We start from the raw sequence: 21,168 nt of genomic DNA, 5'->3' as shown, positions 1-21,168 counted from the left end.
GTTTAATTAGCATCGTGTTTATGCGTGTCGTCCTACGCCCTTTTAAGTTTCCTGGGGTCCCAAGTTTCCAAATCTATCGAACGCGTCGTTGTTCTCACGCGGTTTTGCGAACTCTTCGAGACGTTCAGTGATAGGCTGCTTCGCGAAGTATAAGGTTCGAGCATATATTTTTTGGTGACTGGTGTTCTGTTCTTCAAAATTGAAGCTTCCTGCGTAGTTTTGGAGATGTGTAGAAACGTTTTGGAACCATGGAGAAATATTGTTAGTAAGAATATATGCGATATTATATGATAAATTGTCGGTGTGGCTGATTATATAGTATCTCTAGGTTAGGTTAAACGTCAGTAAGATGTTCGTTTGTACCTTTATGAACACGATTAAAGAAATAGAATCTAATAGAGATTTGTTTGATATTCAATATGTTGTTTGATATTATAACAAGTATTATAGTTTGAATAGTTTATATATTTTTACATATTGCATGTATGTGAACGCATGTAAATATACGTGTTACATATCTATGTCTTATTCATATATGCGTGTGTCTCATGCATTTTTAAATTTTGAATTTCCCATAAATGCATAAAAATCTGGAATTTAGTCATCAGAGCATCAATTGCAAGTTATTAGTCTTTTTAACTTTCTTTACTGTATTACATTTCATAATAATAGAGAGGTTATGATTTTTTTCGGAATTTGTGAGATTAATTGACACTTACGTGTTTTATTTGGTAAACATTAATACTATTATATGTACTTATAATGTTTTTAGAATATATTTAGGATTAAATGTGGAAAGAAAGAGTGTTAGAAGCATCTTGCATTCAAACGTATCGTGCTTGGCGTCAAATATCAGCAATTGTTTACTCACAGCACGCGCATCGTGAAAATTGCGTCGCGTCTCATTGACTCTACATTCGTATGACAAAAGAAAACAAGCCTTTTCTCGAAAATAAAAAAGCAATTGAACAAGAAAGAGTGTGTGTATTAAATATATAAGGTGTCTAAAGAATAAACGTACATATTCAAACTAATAGTAACATAAAAGTTAAGATAGAAATTTCAGATAAAGATTTTGATTGTCATTGATTGTTATTATCAGATCTAAGCCTTTCACTATGAACAAGGTATCATTGTATATAAGATTTGTCTATATATAGATATAATTACATGTAATTTAAAGCAAAAATGCTGTAAGACTATTGTTGAAAAAAGAGACCGAGTGAGAGAAATTTTTGTAGGTTATTTGTAGGTTTCATTGATTGTTACAGTGTTACATCGATTCTCGAATTCGTACGTTTGTGTCGAATTAACAATGCTTTAATCTTGCTGCTGTCTTTAAAATTTTATATTCTAATCTCACTTTTATTTCAGTGTACAAACAGCAGGCTTGGGACAAGTCTTCGAACATACGTCTTAATCCAAAATTGATTTATCAGATCATTATCTGACACATTTCGCCCATCGGCGCATATCGAACCGGGACAAATGATATTCCTGGCATTATGGAATTGGGAACGGGACAGGGGCGCGTGCAGGCGGCGATTTCAACTATTAGATCGGTCCTCAGAGAGTTTTGGTCGATTTGCAGATTACGAGTCCCCGGGATGCAAGGCTGACATGGCAGAGGGTTCGGCCGAGGAGGAACAGAGCAGTACCGCTGCGCCCGCTTCCCCGCCAGCTGATCTTCGCACTCTGAACACCCAATTGTCGCCGCCTTATCACCACCAGTCCCATCTCCAACCTCGTCTTCAGCATCTGCAGCATCCCAACATGTTGGCGACCGCCGTGCCGCCCAGGCACAGCCACAGTATGCTGTCTCATCAGGTGAAAACGGAAGCCGAGTTGGACGCGCCCTGCGACGTGCCATTGAATCTGAAGAGCGAGGTAAGTCCCTATGAATCCTATATATCTCTATTTCTCTCTCGCTCTCTCTCCCTTGCGTTCACTCTACGAACTAATGTACCGTGATCGATTAAGATTCGTTCTAATCAACACGGGAGCAGTCACTTCGTGAAACTCGCAATGCTCGTTAAATAACGCGACGAATTATACGAGAGATTTACTCGTCTCGTTCGAGTGGAAGTCGTTCGATTAATAGTTTAGAATATTTAAGGGGATGTATATTAAGCGACGAGGATTGATTTTTTCTATTACAATTTTCTTTTCTTTTCTATCTAGATGAGCACGAGTCGCGGATAAAATTTGGAGATTCTGTAGTCTTCAAAATTCATTATAATTTGACGGTGTTTAGATTGGAAGATAAAGAAATAGAATTATTGTTAGGATCTAAAAACAATTTAAGGATATTTAATACGTAAGTGATTTTAGAAATGTTCAAAATTAAGATGTTAGAAATAGTAACGATGAATAACAGCTAGAATTTTGTAATTTAGAGAGAAATTATTTAGCTTATATTTCAAGAAATATTATCTGTTTTTCGTTGCATGCAGATGTTTTTATAATTCGAAGCATATTAAAGTCAATAGTTTCGTAATTTGGCTAATTTTGAGAATGAAACGGAACGTGAAGATTCCTCCCCCGGTATCCGTGGATTCGCGCAGTCCTAGATAGTTAATAATAAGAAAGACCCTCAGTCGAAACGATCGTCACACTCGTTAGTAACGGTTTTGTGTGTCAATGACAACCAATTGTCTGCTTAAGTAGCTGCCGCGCCGCATCCCAACCTAAATCGGCCAATGGTCTCTCTGACCTGTATATGATTAACGTACAAAACAAAGCGTGTCGAACGACTTCCATGTGGACGATGGGGTCATTGTACCAGTTGATTCTTTCTTCGGGGATTGCACAACGCGTGATACCATTGCTCTATCGTCTATTTAACTGTGCCCCCAAACTTAATATTTAACATCCAACGAAATGATTCTTCGTAAAGGATATGCGAATTTCTTACAACAAATTTTCATTTAACTTTTGTAATTTCTTTAGCATTTATTTGATAAATTGTAATTAGAATCAAATATCCATCCAAATAATTTTTTACAAAAAAATACGCGTATTTCTTACAATTCTATAAGCTTTACTGAAGTTCCATACCTATTTCAACATGCAATTGATAAATTGCATATGAAATCAAATTTAACCCTTTGACAGTGCAATAATATTTAGAACTATATCCTCAAGGTTTTCGGATCCTTTTAACTTTTTACAAGCAATAAATTATAATACTCGCGTCATATGTAATGATGTTTAAGATTTGAAATTTTTAGTATTATATTCAAAAGCTTATCCAAGTCTCTTGTGTTACATTGTGAAAGGGTTAATATCTATTTACGCAAAATTATATGTGGAATCAAACATAATATTCAGCCAAATAATTTTTTCCACAAAAAGTACGCAAATTTCTTATAATCTTACAATTTCTCCGCAATTCATTGTATAATCGAGCGGTTCATTGCACACGTTATTCGACATATCCGTGAGTCATAGATCACCAAGTTCTAACCGCTTTCTAAGTCTCGTAGCGGAAGAAAAAGACAAAGGCGTTATCGGGTAGTTACTTGTAAATATACCCATATACTTGTACCAATCTAATCTCCATACTCGACACATACATAGCGAGTCGTTGGAGCATTAAGAGAGCGGCTGGCTCTCGGGTTATTACCACAAAACTGCCAGAAAAGGTTGCTCCCGTTAGTACATCGGAGCTCGTGGGAAAATCGTAGCAGATAGAATGTCAAAGTTTCTAACGGGGCTACCACGCCACGGTATGCGACTTCTCCTGCGCGTATATACGACATTTGCCTAAGCGTTTGCATGAAAGACTTCCGCGTTCCACGGTACGGACTAAAGTCTAATCACGGTTTCCAAGTCGCCCCTCCATCGAAATGGCCGCGTCGATCATTTATCAGACTGTAATCTGTATCAAAAGATCAACACTAGATCTTTGGCGATCACGATCTATCGTGCTCTCGTTAACAAGAATACTTCTTTTCTCCTGTCAAGATTATTCGGTTCGGATCTTATTTATCATAGATCGTAATTGTTTATTATAATACTCGGAACACAGGGAAAACGGGCGAAGTATAGGCTCGTTGCATGATCACGAACTGGCCTGAATGTTATTTTGGTGTACGTGGAACGAAGCTAGTTGCGTGCAACGCGCGAAATTAGTATTTATGGGAGGTCTGTTAACGAGAGCCGTTTTGTTCGGTTCGTAAGCGGTGAATTACTTGGCCGCTAGGTATTCGCCAGAGAGGCTAGATTGTAATTCGTATTGATGGCTAAATTTGAGTAAAACAGCTTTGTTTAAAAAGTGAGATATTTTCTGTCGCTTCCTTTTTTGTGGGCTTTCCTTTCCTAGGAATTCTATATTTGAGATTATGTAGGATCAACCGCTAATTATATTTTAGTACAGAGTACTATCATTGTTATTATAGTTAATAGGGAACACAATTTTATTTGTTATTTATTAAACAAAAAAAGACATTTTTTGTTTTGAGGTTTTTCGGAATCGCACAATAATTTATTGATTAATAATATTGGTGTATAATAAATTACAAGTTGTAGATTATATTGATAACTTCTCCACAATTGTAAAGTTTTACATTATATAAGATAATCACATGATTTGTAAGTTATAAAGTTTCATTCATTTAATTACCAAACTAGAGCCTTTATGACAACCAGTAACTTATAGCTTATGGCTAAAAGAGCTAATCCAATTGTGTAAGTCTTTCATATTAGAAAAAAGAAAAAAATATAATAATGGGAAGTCTGAGGTACCTTAAATGTTCAAATTTCTAGAAATTCTAAAACTACAGATAACACTGTGTCCATCACCGCGATGGGGAGGCCAGCATTAATGCCAGTGTAATCCTAATCGTCGTCGCATTCACGCCGGAGCGTTTTATTAAAGTTCGACAAAAGCGCTTCTTTTTTCGCGGACGGGCACGGTTGATTCGTGGCATCACGGGAACGCCCGACAATTCGTCCGTCCAACAATGCACAACAATGATGCCAATTAGCCGACGAAAGAGAATAATAGTATACTAGAAGAGGAATGAGGCGGCGAAGCCTCAGACTAGAGTCTCGAAAACAGCAGTCTCATCCGTTGGTCCACGCTTGGTCTCTGTTCATCCATTACACTATTATCCCCTCGGCAAACATCCAGGATCCATCCGTGGACACTCCACGCATGGACTTAATGCCTCGGCGTCCCGGTCCCCGTAGTCTGAAGAAGGGAGCATGCAATTTACGCGCAAAAGAACTAGGATGTGTTTCATAGCGACGATGCAAAAAGAAACGCCTCTCTCTGCTTAACAGGGTACAGCATACATAATAATGTCGCCAGCGAGTTTTCGCCGGCGGTGCGCTCGCTTGGTGAGATATGAAAAGACCCAGCGAAAAATTGCGATCGTACAGCCGCCGGCTACGATCTTCTTATTTATCGGTGTTAGCATGTCAAAGATGCTTAGCTTTTTCTTGTTCCTTTTTGAAGTATACTCTTCAGAATGTTCTTAAGATGTTTAATTTATGTTGTTCTTTCTTCTGATTTTACTACTTTACTTATTTTGTAGAATGATTGTTGATGAGTGTCCAAAAAGGTGGCGAGATAATGATATATGAATAATGAACAAATGACCAAAGTAAGCGATTGTTGGATTATTATTTTGTAAGCGTTAGGAAAGAAAGGTAGAGAGAATTATGATCGTAAAATTATTTATCGGTATTAACATGTGAAAATTGCTTAAATTTTTTTCTTTTTTCATGGAATATACGCTTGAGAGGTTTCTTAAGACGTTTAATTTACTTCTTTCACATTTTACATTTTGTTACTTGTTGTTTTGTTTTGTTGTTTAGAATTTATTATTATTGATAGATGTTGAAATAGTTGTTTGGTAAATTATAGTTAATATAGGAGTTGAGAATAAAAAGATTAAAAAAAGTTTAAAATTTGAAAATCCTGTTTTTTACAGTGGTGTGATTTTAACTCATCATTGGCAAATTAGATCGTTGACGACCAGCGAATAACAGAAGTTTTATTTTGATCGAATGATATTTCAAGTATTTACTTCGATAAGTATTCCAGAACTTTTTCAGACTTTTCGAAAGTTTAAAACAGTAACAAGTTAAATTTATTTGCGAATAGTCTGTATTTTGTTTTACTACTTGTATTGAACATTTTATTGTTTAATTTTGAAATAGAAATTCTGCAAATATTGCAAGAACGAAGATGAAAGATGATTAGGAATGATTCTGTTGGATTAATTCACAATCTTTTTAAGAAAGTAGAATTGTGATAAAGTGAAGTGAAAATTTGATAAATTTTAACCAGACCAAAAATAAGTAAAAAAACACGAGTTCAAAAATGATACGTGCTATAAAAGATCTTTTGTCGTCTAGATACTTCCATATTATGACTATTTTATCATACTAAGACTTTCAGAAATTTGAAACCACCAATTGAACTTAATCATCTTTTGATAATTTTCTAACCTGTAATCTGAAAACGTCCCTTCACATAGAACATTAATCGTTTGAACGTCTCGACGCGATAATTATAAATTATTAGACCTCTGAGCGTCGTATTCCAAATGATTCCCTCAATGCCATTATACACATAGTCGTTTCTCTTTTAATTACGGAATATCTTCTTCTCGCGAGAATAATAGATATTCATTAACACCAATAAGTACACCTATACAAATATGCAGTCCTTCAAGGATTTTTCTTTAGAGGCCGTCCGAGAGTAAATGAGCCACTCAACGGAAAAAGACTAATGCTGTGAAGGACTCGTTCGCACACAGTTACGATCATTGACAATTAGAAACCATAAAAACTCGATGAGAAAGAGTAATCGCGGCTCATTGCTATCGGTCACGGTTTTCTCATGGCCATTCGCGGTTCTGTGTTTCTCCTGATTGTTTTACGCTCTGTAAAATATTACTCGTGTATTTTTGAGCTCTTCTTGTTCAATTCTCATAGGGAAATTTCATCAGTAGGGAAATTTAGCGAGGATGGAGAAATATGGAGAAAGATGATACTGGCGAATAGTAAGAACGTTAATTGTTTTGAATTAGTTGAATACTTTTGTTATTGACAGTTAAAGTGCTCAATTTAGAAAATCAGAGAAAGATTTTACCAATTTGTGACTATCAAGAGTCTACCGTCCCGAAAATTTTTTTCACGTAGGATCCAAATGACTCATATTAAAATGAGATACGTGTAGCTAGAAAATGCGAAGTTATAGTTAAATTATCAGATCGGAATATCCCATTTTGTTGTAGTTTGGCTCTATGAATATCAATGTAATTTGAAATTCAGTAGTTAACATTAGATAAAAGTGTTTAAAACAATCCTCCATTCTTAAATCTGTCAAAAAATTCACTTTTATATATTCGACAATTTTTTAATAATTTTAAAAAGTTTGCATGGGCTATAGACAACTTTCTTTAGACTTTCATCCAATCAAAGATCTTCCCATCACTACAAAATCATTGTACAATTACAAAAAGAGAGAAAAAACAACGAAGTTCTTGCAACAATCTCGATTTTATCGCAAAATACGTGAAGTCGAAAGTACCCTTCAGAGCATTGAAATCACCGAGCGAGCGGCGTTAAAAAGAAAGAGAAAGAAGGTCCCCTCCCTGCAAATTCGTTAGAAACGACCAGCGCAGCGACTGTCGCGTCGAGATCCAATTTCCCTGCACTCGTACGACCTATGGAACGACTTGAAATAAAATAGAAGCGAGTAGAAAATGCATCGAGTGCCTTCGGCATGGGGTGCCAGCGATCTGCCGGTAGTCGATACGTATCTGCGAGTCAGAGAATCCGGTTAAACATCGAATAGATGCATCGTCACGAACGTGTCTCTCCTTGGATCCTTGGAGAGATTCTTGAAGAGAATACACGAGAGTATTACGAGAGATTTTTGCCAAGAAAGCATCCTTGTACGTGTAGTAACTACAGATTCTTAAATAAATCGGAGAGTTGAAAGTAGAGAGTCGTAGTCCCGCGTTCAATTTTTGATTTCTTGAAACTTTAAGTACAATAGCCAGCTGTCGATCGAAAGCCATATTTTGTACATGTCACCGTTGTGTTTTTATGATGACATAGGATAGAGAAAAGAAAATGTTATTATCACGTTGACTGCTAGGTTGTCATCGATGACCCATGTGTTACTAAATCTTTTAGATTAATTACAACAAGATAATTTTTATGAACTAACAAATTTTTAACAGTGTGAATGATTTAAAGAACATTGGAAGGAAAGATAGCGCAAATACAACATAACATTTCGCAAAAATTATATTGCGACTCCGAGGAAGACTTAACTCGGATTCCCAATTTTTGGATTTTTGGAATTTCTTCATTTATAAGTTTCCTACTCATAAACTCATAAATTCATAAACTCATAAACTACTCATAAAGTTCTAAAATTTGCAAGAACTAAAACCAATCTAGCCAAAATTATTTTATTTTTATTACCCTTTAATCACGTAATTATAGAAGTATGTGGTTAAGAAATGACTTAGTTAACCTACTTAGTCTTTATTAGTCTTTCAACTTAGAGGTGCACCCTCAGAGCACACCATATATTTCTTATGATATTCTATCTTATTTCCAATGAAAAATATATAGATAGGCTGTTACGATCAACAAAATAATCTAACTTCAACTAAACACACGACCAATTCAAAATTATTAAACAAAAAAATTCGTTATATAGCTGGAGCTAAATTCACGTTATTTAAATCGACATTATTCAAAGGTCAATTGAACTTAATGATTTCGAATGGTAGATTCTGATGTTCGGATCCGTTCGATGGATCGACAGGTTGGTGTACGTAGTGGAGGGCCTTAAGGCGCATTCCACCTTGATGGCCACGAGCCCGGGACCGTAAATGCATCTGTCAAGAAAGTGATTGAAGGCAAACGAGGGGTGCTGGCGCAGCAAACCGGCCCGGCTTCACGTTCGGATCTCATTACCTCTGCTGGCTCATTTCACCGAGTCAATCGGGTTTCGATCGAATTTCACAATTATCGTCGGTTAGCCCAGGACAAGGTTGCGCTCTCCGCGGATTCGATGATTTCGCAGCGGTTCCTGGTTACGGAATGACGGTCGTTTTAGGATTCTGGCACACGTGAAATCTCTCCAATTGTTAAGGCAGGCAGTAACTGTACGAAAATTCATAAAGTAAATTTTATTGTAGCTTTGGATAGGTATGGATACTTTGGAGCTTGGCTCAATACAGAAAGATAGTAAAATGCCAGTATAAAATGATGCAAAAATGATATAACGTCAGAGAAGATAGGAATAATATACCTTGTATCTTTAGGCAAAACGTGGTAAATATAGTAAACTGTAAAAGATTATGTCAATATGATTCTGATATATATTGCTTTTCTCTCCGTATTTGGGCAGAAATATATTTGCAAATATATGTGATGAAACATTTTGAAGTTGACAATTTATGTGACATAAAATTGCAAAATATAAAAATGGGCAACTGTACAATAGTGAACACGCTTCATTTATTCGCATATATTCTCTTTATATATTTTGTTTACTCGATATTAGCACTATTAATAAAATTGAGAACATTGATTATAATCGTTTATATTCGCATTTTCGGAGATGTTCTCCATTCACCACGTCTATAGCGTGCAATTCGCTACTTTGTGTTTCCAGCTCATCAAGCGACGCCGTTCTTCTTAGAGAAACTTGCTGTCGTTGAAACTTGCCAACTAATTGGTTTACAGACTAAGTAGTTACTCATATTTCAAACGCGACATTGTCTGTTTTGTACGGGCATAAATGAATTTATGGCACGTAACTCTAATTCTCCGCTTCCTTTTGCGCGAATTACTTTCGGAATATCGTCCTAACGAATATTGAACTAGATCGTAAATCACTTGAACCATCGACGATTCTATATAAATACAATGATTAACATTCGACGAATTGAAAGGTACGTGAAATACGACACGATACCATCGATAATTAGGCAAATGATTCCTCTGTCCTTTCGAGTATTCAAACTTCGAATTCTATAAAGCATCACCAGCGAGTTGACGGACGTCGCTTTATGGATTGGAAAATCTGCGATTTTATGACGCACGATCGTGTGCTTGCCGCTCGCGAAAGGTTTATTCAGCCAATAAAGAATAAAAAACGGGGAAGAAAGAAAGAGAGGAAAAAATGGAAGGAAGAAAAGAATCGAAAGAAAAAAGGGGGGAAAAAGTGAGAAAAAAGGAAGAATAGGGTATCGCTCGACAAGCGGCGTTCGGTAAAAGCAAGGCAGCCAGAACGACGTCGACGAAAACCTACAAAAAAAGGAAATAAAAAAGAGGAGAACGGGCAGAACGAGAGAAAAAGAGAGAAAGAAAGAACAAGTATTAAGAGCGACGGAGATAGTTAGAGAGAAGTACACAGTGAGAGAAAGGGTGACTATAGGATAGAAAGGGTTGGAAGGGAAGGGTGGAGCGAGAAGGGTGATATCCCGTCGGCCGACGGCTCGTCTATTTCTCCCGCTTGCTATTCGCAGAGTGATGGAATGTTTATCAATAGATTAATCTCGGAGATCGGCGTGCGGCTCCGCACAATCGCTGGACCGGACTCCTCGATTGCGATTAAACATAAAAGTATTATTTCAATCTGGCCCCTCCGCGCTTGCCGTACATTCAGACTCCATCGTTCGCGCTCTTTCCCTCTGTTCATACCATATACCTGTAGATACACATATACAGTGAAGGGAAGGAGAGAGGACCACACAGTATATGTGAGATAAAGAGAGAAACAGAGAAAGAGAGCCGCGGCCGAACATACATCCCCCGATAGATCGGGCATTTTTCCATTAGATTGGAACTTGATTAAATTGAAAATCTGTCAATTTAGGAAAAAGCATCCGACAGCTTATATTGACGGTGGACATTATACGCCAGTGGCCAGGCAACGAGGCAGAGAACTCGTTGGCCTGACAACTCTGCTGTAGATAAAAACCCATCGTCGCGCGAGGACCCCGCCACGGTGGCGGAGCCGTGTGCACCCGGCCCACACGGGCCGCTTTTCCTCTACCGCTTTTTGCTATCCTTTTTGCGTCCTTGTAAAATTAATTGCCGACGCTCTTTGAGGGCGACGCTCCCGTCGCGGCGCGCAGCACCACCAAAACGATCCTCTCCCTCTTCCTACCCTCCGGAAATTCGCTCGCGGTCTGTGTCATTCGTTCAATCTCCATCTGATGCGAATCTCCGCTACGTGAATACCCGCTCATCTTTGAAACCACCAGCCCGATTTCGCTTTTTCTATGACAATTGATCGTGCAGACTTTCTGCGTGTCGATGGTGCCAATGATTTTCCATCATTTGTGTATAGCCGTAGGATTCGGTTTGTTTTTGGTGATCTTTTTGAAACGTGTATCTGTAGATTTCAGGTTTTCGGGACTTTCGTTTGGTCGTAACAAGTATAATTATTTGCAAGTTTTTTATTTTAAAGAAAGGTCGTTTTTTTTTTAATTTTGTTCAAAATGGTGATTGCTTTACAATAAAATGAAATGCTAAAGAAAAAGAAACTTTGGTTTTTTCATAGTAAATGACACTAATCATAAGTATAATATTTAATAAGGACATTTGCTCCTTTTTAATAATTTGCAATGATTTTGTTCTTTATGTACCTCCGTACAATAGAACATTACTTTCTGATGTATCTACATACGTTCAGTAGAACATTATCTTCTGATGTATCTACGTACAGTAGAACATTATGCCGCTACAATATTGTGTTTCAAAAGCTAATATGCAATAACAAACTTGGTGTTCGTAATTTTCGAAGCTTATAGAATTATCTTGTTGTTTGAAAGCTCCTCAGGTTACCTAATTTCTAACCTGTGAGCTAGATAAAGGAAGTTCTACTACACTGATGGAAAAACTATCGGCATTATATTTTTTTCCATAATGACATCTAAAATCTGACTTAAGTTTTCTAAAATGTAATTTAAATTTATTATCTATAAATTCCATTAAAAAGTTATAAATACTGTTGCTAGTTATTAATTTGTCATTAATTTACACGTTTTGGTAAAAATTGTATGATATGAAAATCTTATAAAACGAACAAACTTGTAATATCAAATCTTATAAATAAATTCGACAAAGCGTACTCAAAGGATACTCAAGGATACTCAATGTACACATTAGTGTGTCGTATATGTGATTGTAAAGAAATAAGGATTGGATAACAGAAAACAGAAGATGAAGTATTACGAAGCAATTGTGTCGTAAGTTTAGAACAAAGAATCGTCCTCCGCGACTATTCTTAACTAATTATTAATCAAGGGGCATTCATTGACAAGCTTAAATTCCCCGTACACCGCACACGGAAACAAGAGATTTTCTGCTACGTAGACACCTAATTTGGTATAATCAGTCAAGCCACTATATGTGTGCGTATGTACGTGCAACCGACCAACACAGTGCGTATTTAGTCAGAGATCGTTTCTTAACGAGATTCTAAGAATCCATTTGGAAAATACTTATTAAAACGACGATCCCTCTCGCTGCGAGCGACCAATCAATTACACGCTCGTATAAATCCCCGAGATCGTCGTGAGAATCTTCTCCAAACCCAGCCCATTAAATTCACTTACATATAAAATTATTTATAAATGTCTTATTCATCCACCATCGTTTTTATCGTATTTTCAAACGATTTCTTCATACGCATATGTCACGGACACATGCCATAAAACGAATCGTGTTTTAACTAATCAAGATGTGAAACGTCTAATGGTAATAAAGTTGTTCTCCAGGCGCTTATTCTCCGAGTTTTCAATGATATCACAATTATTTGTGGTTGTTTGATTTATTCTTCTTTTGAAACGGTCGCTACAATGTTAATTAGTAATTAGTATTGGGTCATAAAAATCCTTAGCTACTCCTTCATTTTGTACTCAGAATCTTAATAAGACTCGAAATAAAATTCCTATCTTTTCAATTTTCAATCCATTTTAACGGATAGTTTAGATTTTTTAGTTGATTAAAACGCGATTTGTCTGAATTCTACATCTTATGGTTAAATACAAATATTCTTCAGTTTCTCTTTTCCTCTTTTGCTTTATCAGATTTCTCCTATCGCGATTCCCTTTGTTTATTCTAATTCCTCTTGTATATATCAGGTGGAGGAAAAGAAGGTAATTCGAGCGGGGGCTTAGTTGAGCTGGTAGTCGAGATAATTCGACGATTAGGCGGAACATAAGCCGGATAACATTATCTCGACTGATTTAAAACAGTATCTTGCGAAGGAGCGAAACGCTAAGCACCGCGGGAAACGTGATTGCAATTCGCTTGCCGGCCGTATATGGCACCATTGTCCAAACCAGTTCGATGTTCGCCTCGCAATCGAGAACGTATTACGCTCGCGATAAGGTGTTGCGATTGCGCGAGATATATTTAATTGAAAATGCGGCCCGCCCTAACGATGGTGCCACGCAACCAAAGTCGTACAGTACAGTCGCGGCCCGTTATTAAGTAATTTAAACGGCCAAGATTATACGCACTCTTCTTATGATAATTCACGGATCACGTGTCGGTCGCATGCGTTTTTACATCGCGAGATCCGAGGTGCTTTAAGAGATCCTTGTTTTTTAAACAGGCAAGTATCCAAGCTCGGAAAGGAATTCGATATTTACGAGTTTGGTTTTATTGTGTTAGAATTATTTATTGAAACATAAAGATGTGTGTGTGTGTGTCTGTGTGTGTGTGTGTGTGCGCGCGTGAGTTTATTGAGGATAGTTAAATTATGAAAGGATTGAAGGACAAGTTCTGATTCTTAATTAAGAGATTTTTTGTTCCTTTTTTATGAGTTTGAAATATATTAAATGTTTCTACGACGGGAGGTCATTTTGATTGTTCTAAAAGATTGATTATTCTTTTAATTTAGTTAAAGCTTCTTTGTAGCATGTATTTACAGAGATGAATACGAATTGTACGAATACAATTTTATTCTTACTTATAGGAAAAAGCAATTTTATCAAATATAAATCTGATTGTTCAAAATATTTTATTACAGCCTAACCGAGATACAATTTTTATTTCATATATTTATTCACTCCAATATATCTCTGTCTCTTCACGTTCAAGATACTTAGCCTTATTATTTCTTAGAACATTCGTTCTTCCTTGACGAGAGAAGTGGTTCTTCTATAATTCTAATCCAATATTATAGCCAAATTTCTTCGCATACAAAACCAATCTCTTCAAATCACATTTCTCCAAAAATCATCAATGATATTTAAATACATAGACTTACAAAAATTCACCTTTAAGTGAAGTCAAGACTAAATTCAGGCGACTCGAGGGTTAAGAGACCTTTCCTGCTTGATTAAAGACAATGGTATCGCGGACGAAGGACCGCGGAGGAAGAACCGCGGATAAGTCACGTTGCAATCGTGCACCACGACACGGCCTTTTAAAGTAGGAAACTCGCCGGAAACTAGCGGCCACACGGTACCTAGAACTCTCCGGTGCGGTGCCAAATAACAATGTTGAATCTCATAAACAAGGAGACAAGACAAATACCCGGCTGGCCAGTGGTCCAAGGGCGCGGAGTGGACAGAGTCCGTTCCACCCAACCACCCCCACGGGGATGGGAGATTCTGCTGGTAATTTCACGGTGTCTTGCATCCCTGAGCCACCCCCTCTGGCACACCCCATCGCAGCCCTCTCCATCCAAAGCCGCGCGATACGTTCGCCATATTCGTACACGCCAGTCCCATATTATGATCGGCGTTCACCGCATTAATCGAATACGAGCTAACTACCGTGACGCGTTGCTCGAATGCTGCGGTTCCTTTCTTGAGAACACGTTTTCGTTATGTGAAATTGTATGAAATAGATATGGAAGATGAGAATGTTTACGGGAATAAAATTATCGAAATTTATTTCTTAGCAGAGATTTGTTTTACACATTATATATTTTTGCATATTATTTACGTGCTTTTTATGTGGACTTTTGAACCTTAAAGGTTCCTAACTCTTCTACCGAATTTCTACTTATAGCAAAATTACGAATATATAAATTTGCAATTTTTTTTAGGAAAGAAATGAGATGAATATCTTTTTAGTTCTGGCGACTTAACAAATTAATTATAGGTATTAGACATCGTTATTTACCAACTTCTCGACCCGTTTTTAACGAACATTTCTATTTTATTTTGCATTTAATAAAATACAGGGATACAATATATAGATGTTTATGGATATATAATCCATATAATATGTATAAGAAGATAAAGATATCTGAAGATATGAACGTGACTTCCATGGACAAGGTTCTTAACTGTAATCGGATCAAAAAATTTCCTAGAACCCATTTAAACTGTATAAGACTTCGTAACACCGTCGATACATAACATTAAAATCGAACGTTGTAAACCAAAGTATCAGATCGTACGTTGCGACGAGCAGAGTAACACGATGTCTTCGTGGAAGAGCAGACGACGTCTGGAAGGGTCAGCGGGATTTGCGCGAATGGCCGACGACTTAATTGATCGAGGGCCATAAGCGAATTAGGGATGACCAATGTTCCACGTGCGCAGCTCAGGAATAGAGCCGGGGGAAGACGCCGAGTTAATTCAATTCGAGGAAGGCTGAAGGGGTTTCAGGACGTCTCTCGCGAGACGTAAATTTGCGTACCACCGAGGCCCCCTTTACTCTCCTCTCTCACCCATTTTCGTTTCTCTTACCCCCAGTGGACGATAGACATTCGGACAAATTGCATCGATGACTCCGTAGGAGCTGCTTGGCCCCTTCCTTTTCCTCACGGTCCGGTCAGCTTCTCAATTCCAATTTTTTCCTACCTCTTTCCGCCCGAACAGCCGCGAGTCATAAATCAAATTATACGCTGAGTGAGATTAGATTTCTGTTTGGCCACGTTCGAGTTTGGGTCCCGTAGATTCGACGAGGGTAAGGACTGCTGCGGTGGCGTAGAGACCTTCCCTCCTAGCCTCTCTTCCTCTCGTCATACCAGTTCCCCTTCTCTCCTTCATGAAGCGTGTGGCACGGTGTTGCTGGCCTGGTGATAGTGGGCGACGATGGCCGGGTTGCTTTGGTAGTAGTTGTACCGGCACAGTGGTGCTAGCAGTGGTGGTGGCGCACTACGAGGTCCAACATTAGTTAACGATTAATCAAGGCGCTTGTAGCTCAACATATATCATTAAACTAGTTAGCGAAGTAGGGTCGGCCAAGTGTGCTGACCACTGGCTACCACCACCCACCCGGCCTCCACCTCCCTTCAACCTGACCAACCCCCTTGACCGAGCCCCCATCTTGTTTCCGCGGCCGATCCAACCCTCTGGCGACGTGCTCACGTACCGAACGGAACTCTTAGAGACTCCGAGTTGAACCTCGTCCCTGATGTTTAGCCCGTTTCCACTGGCTGCCAATTGCTCGTTAAAGCCCGAGCGCAACGAGCAGTAGTTTCGCGGATACGAAGTTGCACGAACGAATTCGAGGATCGAATACGATAATCCCCGGCGGTGCATTATCCATCCCCTTTCGTACGGTTGCTACATAATGAATGGTTATAGTGACGATACCCGGGCCTTTTACGATTTAAGGTAGAAATTGGGTTTTAGTTTAACGTGTGTAACGTTAGGCGAAGAACGATGGAGTAACAGCGAAGCTTTCATTCGTACCGCGGCTAGTATGTTTACCTGGACGCTAGGTTTACCAGATTGTAGAGAAATTCAGGTTAGCCCAACGAGGAGGGAAGAGGGAAATTCAGAGTAGCATAAACTGACCAGTGCATCAGATGCACACGTAAATATTCTCTCGTATTCCAGGGAACTCAAACCTAGAGAGATCACCCTTTCCTGACTATCTTGCTCTCTCGCCCTTCCACTTCGATTGGACTCCACAGTTCCTAGCATCTCCGCCTTGCTTGCTCTGTATCCCTCTAATTCTCCGTCTCTTACCTCCTCGTTCGCCCACGATATTCGCACACAGGCCGATCTCAATGCCCCATCCCACAGGTCTCTTCTAGTTTTAACCATCGAGAGACGGCCACATAGCCTCCTGTGCGCCCGCGGGCGCCCCTTATAAATCCTGCAGGACTCCTGCAGGCACTAATGTACGACTGTTTGCGGGTATAACTTGGCCCCGACACGAAGGATAGGGGATGGTGTTTCCAGTACATGCTAAGCCGGGGCTAAAGGCTCGCTAGACCAAGCCATTCCTCACTGCCCTACAGACTTACACCTCCATCCCCCTCCTCGTGTGCTTGTCTTTGCTTCTTATCCCTAAGCAAATGTGGTCACCGCGAGGAGGGCGCCGGGATTTATTGATGGATTTACGACCTTGATGTTTAGATCTTAGAGTAAGACGAATGGAATCTTGAAATCGCGAGCGTCACTCGTGTTTAATCTTCGTTTGTGCGACCGTCCATCCTATCTCTCTCTCTCTCTCTCTCTCTCTCTCTCTCTCTCTCTTCATTCCGCTTTCTCCTTGCTTCAACTGTTTCACTCTCTCGGTAGAACCAACAGAGGATGAGGTGTTTGTTTCTTTGAATTGACGTCAGAGTCGCTGTACCCAGAGACGTCGATGGGAATTTTCAATTAATACTGATTGCGAGAGTGGTGACTGTGGACTTTTTACATGGTGAATTTAATCCTTCGCGCCTTTATTGGACCGTGTAATCGAAGCTGCTTAATTAAACCAGCCTAACTAACGTCTGGTAGGAAAGTATTATCGGGACAGTCTCATCTTGTTAGCCAACAAAGAGAATTTTTGTTTTTAATTGATATACGTTGTATAGTTGCAGGCGTAGGAATAATTCTCGCGAACAGAGCGAAGTTAATGACGCTGGAGGGGCTGGTAGTAGGAACGCCTTTAGATTATCGACATTTCGAGATGAAGCAGAAGCCCGAAGGGACTGGACACATTAATACCGTCGCAGGGAATCACTTGGCCGAAGTTATTTGACCACCACTGTTCATCCTGGGAGATGGTATTAAATCCCTCCCCCCTTGCTACCACCCAACCCTCTCTGGACCCACCTTCAGTGGTTCAGACAGACTTGTACCAAGGACCAGAGCTAGCTAGGCACCAGTGTCCGGCGGTGTCGTCGGCAAACGTTTGCTCGACAAACAAACTGAACTCCCGGTCCCTGCTTCACCATTGCGCGACTCTGTTTTACTATATAAATGAGATGGTCACCCTAAGTACGGGGGTTGAAAGGGATGATACTATACGTGTGTGTCGCCACCACCCAGACCCGTTTTCCACCTTGATGACCGCAACCACCGATCCTTCCTCTCTTACTCTTTAACTTTCTCTCGGAAGTAGCTCGAATCCAGCAATAAGAAATTTTTCGATTAATTGTCGATGTGTAAGAGATTTATCGCTATGACGTTTCAGAAACTCGTCTTTACGATGATTGCCTTAACAAATTCGACAGATTGTTTAACTAGTGATTCGTTAAAATTGTTTAATTGGCCTAACGACGCATATGGGCTATCGTAGGAATCTTTAAAATTTAATTGTGTAAAATCTGTGAATCTCTCATATTTTCAAGAAAGTTCAAATTTTCCAATTTTTAAATTAAAGTGTTTCCATTTTCAAAGATAAAAAATTTCTCCTCCTTTTTTCCACAAATGCCTCGATATCTACGAACAGAAATTTAGGTACTCTAATAACAGTTAACTATCGAAATTAGTTTTGACGGAAATTAATACCTAAAAGTGGTATAATTTCAACTTTCGAAGCCTCTTTTTCTTTGTATCATAAAAAAAATAAAAGATGTGTCGGATATAAAATTGGTTAAAATGTCATGTTTGCGGTTCTAAGAATAACGTAATCCTCCGGTGTACGTGGAAGCTACTTCGTATTAATGTTTGCCCCGATATCTGTAAACAGGCATTACCTGTATCTCCGTATAGAGGTGTAACTATCTGCTCGGCGAGCTAGCCGTGGGTTTGAACGTTAGCCGGCCACAGGGATTAGGAACTTCCTTCGGCCGGGTCACCCGTGCACGCCGTGTTTGCGCTTTCCTATCTGTATATCGCGGAAGGAAAAGAGAAATTCGTATCTCGCTGCTGCTCTCCACCCGTGTTGATACCAAGATTTTAACTTTGCCAACTGTATCGATCTTTAATAAGTTCTACCCTTCGCCAATGCTTTTTAAATTACAAAGGCAATTTATATACCGATTGGTCAATGTTATTATTAGCCTATAATAATTATAAAAATGTAATTTTAAAATCAGTCGAATGATTTTGTTAGCTTCGATATTCAAAGCTCCTAATTACAATTCTTTATATTATATATTTATTATATTATATCTATAATGTATTTGAAATATTATCAGAATTTTTAAGTTGAACTATGAACTTTTTATGTTACTTATTAATTGATGACACAGATTTAATTTTCTAACTATGCGAGTAACTTTGAAATTCTGATATTTACCCTTAATCTCAACCCCAAATTTAATTTCTTTGATTCAGTAATATTTCAAACATTATCATAAGCTACCAGCATTCCAAATCTTTATAGTAAAATAATCATAGAAATTTTGAAATCTCAAACAGTCGAAGCCTTTAAACTCTCCATCGATGCTGTCACTACAAAATTCTTTCCAATTCCTTTTATTCCCCACGCTTCAACTTTAAATTTGTTCAGAAAACGTTAATAGAATAGCAAGTTCCAAAGCTTACTCCACTTGTATCTGATTGTAGTCGATCCATAATCGTTGAACGAAGGGATAATGTATGAGGAAAGGTCCGGAATCGACGGGAGAGCTAACGCATTGGCGTTAAGCGCCGCGTGAAATATGCAATACTCGGATCTTGTCTACTCCCTGGGTACAGTTTATCAACCAGCGTTCGCCCTAAATCATGGTATTTTTAGCGTTTGTCATCGGCGGCCGTGCAATCATCTATATTACGCTGTTTGCTCAGATACGTTTCGCAGGGAGAGAATAAAAAGGCCGGTTTGCAAAGATTCATTGTGGACGATAACGTGGGTTCCAGTGAGAAAGAGAGATAGAGACGGAGAGAGAACGATGACACACTGGCATTACCGTAGATGACAGAGTGGCCGGTTTCATTCACACGCGTGCGTGTACGTTGGACGGTGGTTAACTGACGCGGAATATTTACATTGTGTGGCGGTGCAATTAAGCCTCGTATCCGGCATCAAGCGTAGGAAATTCCGTGCGGACTAACACCTTGCTCCCTGCTTTCATGCCGCCTGTTTCTGTCCTTGTGACAAGCGGACTGTTTCGTGCGAAACAGGAACTTCCAACGACCGTGTTTTTCCCCCTTTTGTTCCTCCACGCACCGATGATGAAGCTTTTTTCTTTTTCATTCGCTGCATTTTGTCTTATCGTCCCATATATTGCGTCCTTTCCTTCTCGATGAAATTTTCTGTTTCTACATTGAGTTCTTGCGCTCCAAGTGTTTAGAATTCGTAATTATTTAAAGTTTCTATGATCTTCGAATTTTTGTATCTCAAATTTTGGACACTTTGGTATAGAATCGAAACAAGAAATCAGACATAATAGTACTTCGTCGTCCAAAGTAGGAAAATTATGAAAATTGTGCCTACAAACTTGTCCTTTTTCTTCTTAAAATATTCACAAGAAATTATTCCATTGTGTGAAAATAACAAAGTAACATAGTAATTGTAAATACGCGACTGGATCGAAAATTACGTAAAGAAGGTAACGGATTTGATTATATCTAGTCATTTTAGTTTATATTCCTTTTTTCTTTTTGGTTCGAGAGTAAATGTTAGAACACTAGAATAGAGAGGTTAGCAAGGTTAGCGGTGAGTCAGTAAATCGTGAGACTCTAAATTCGTAAAGCAATGCACAGCGGGAAAGGAAGTTCGATCGTTGGATATCGATCAGTACACTGTGGCAAAGGGGTATAACTGTTTCTACTGCTCGTAAGGGAATTCCAGGTTTGAATCGGCTGGGAAACGCTCGGGAAACCGTTTCAGAGAAATGTTAACGTACCCTTGACTCGAGCACACCTTACGGATGATTGTCCTCTGGGGCACGGCAACATGATTTCCATGCACAACACGATTCTTTCTTTTTTCCTAGAATCGAGATTCTACGTTTATAAAACATAGAGCAAGAAGCGTATCTTGATGAGAGTCTAATAGCCTCGTGATTTCATTCGTGGAAACTGATTGATAATTTTA

General features: G+C 38.8%; 1 protein-coding gene across 3 annotated transcripts in view; it reads left to right on the top strand.

Annotated features, from left to right (window-relative positions):
* LOC100741939 (POU domain, class 6, transcription factor 1) overlaps positions 1-21,168 on the top strand; it is a 218,579-nt gene that overhangs the window by 17,210 nt on the left and 180,201 nt on the right. For all 3 annotated transcript variants that reach the window (XM_033320177.1, XM_033320178.1, XM_003488630.4), the window contains exon 2: positions 1,592-1,887. In XM_033320177.1, coding sequence (XP_033176068.1) covers positions 1,621-1,887 — 267 coding nt within the window. In that variant the 5' untranslated portion in view covers positions 1,592-1,620. The remainder of the gene's footprint in view (positions 1-1,591; positions 1,888-21,168) is intronic.

The sequence above is a fragment of the Bombus impatiens genome, unplaced genomic scaffold (genome assembly GCF_000188095.3).
Source record: "Bombus impatiens unplaced genomic scaffold, BIMP_2.2 scf_0257, whole genome shotgun sequence".
In the NCBI taxonomy this organism is placed as follows: Eukaryota; Metazoa; Arthropoda; class Insecta; order Hymenoptera; family Apidae; genus Bombus; species Bombus impatiens.
The sequence above is the reverse complement of the archived record's forward strand: the minus strand, read 5'-3'. Positions and strand labels throughout refer to the sequence as shown.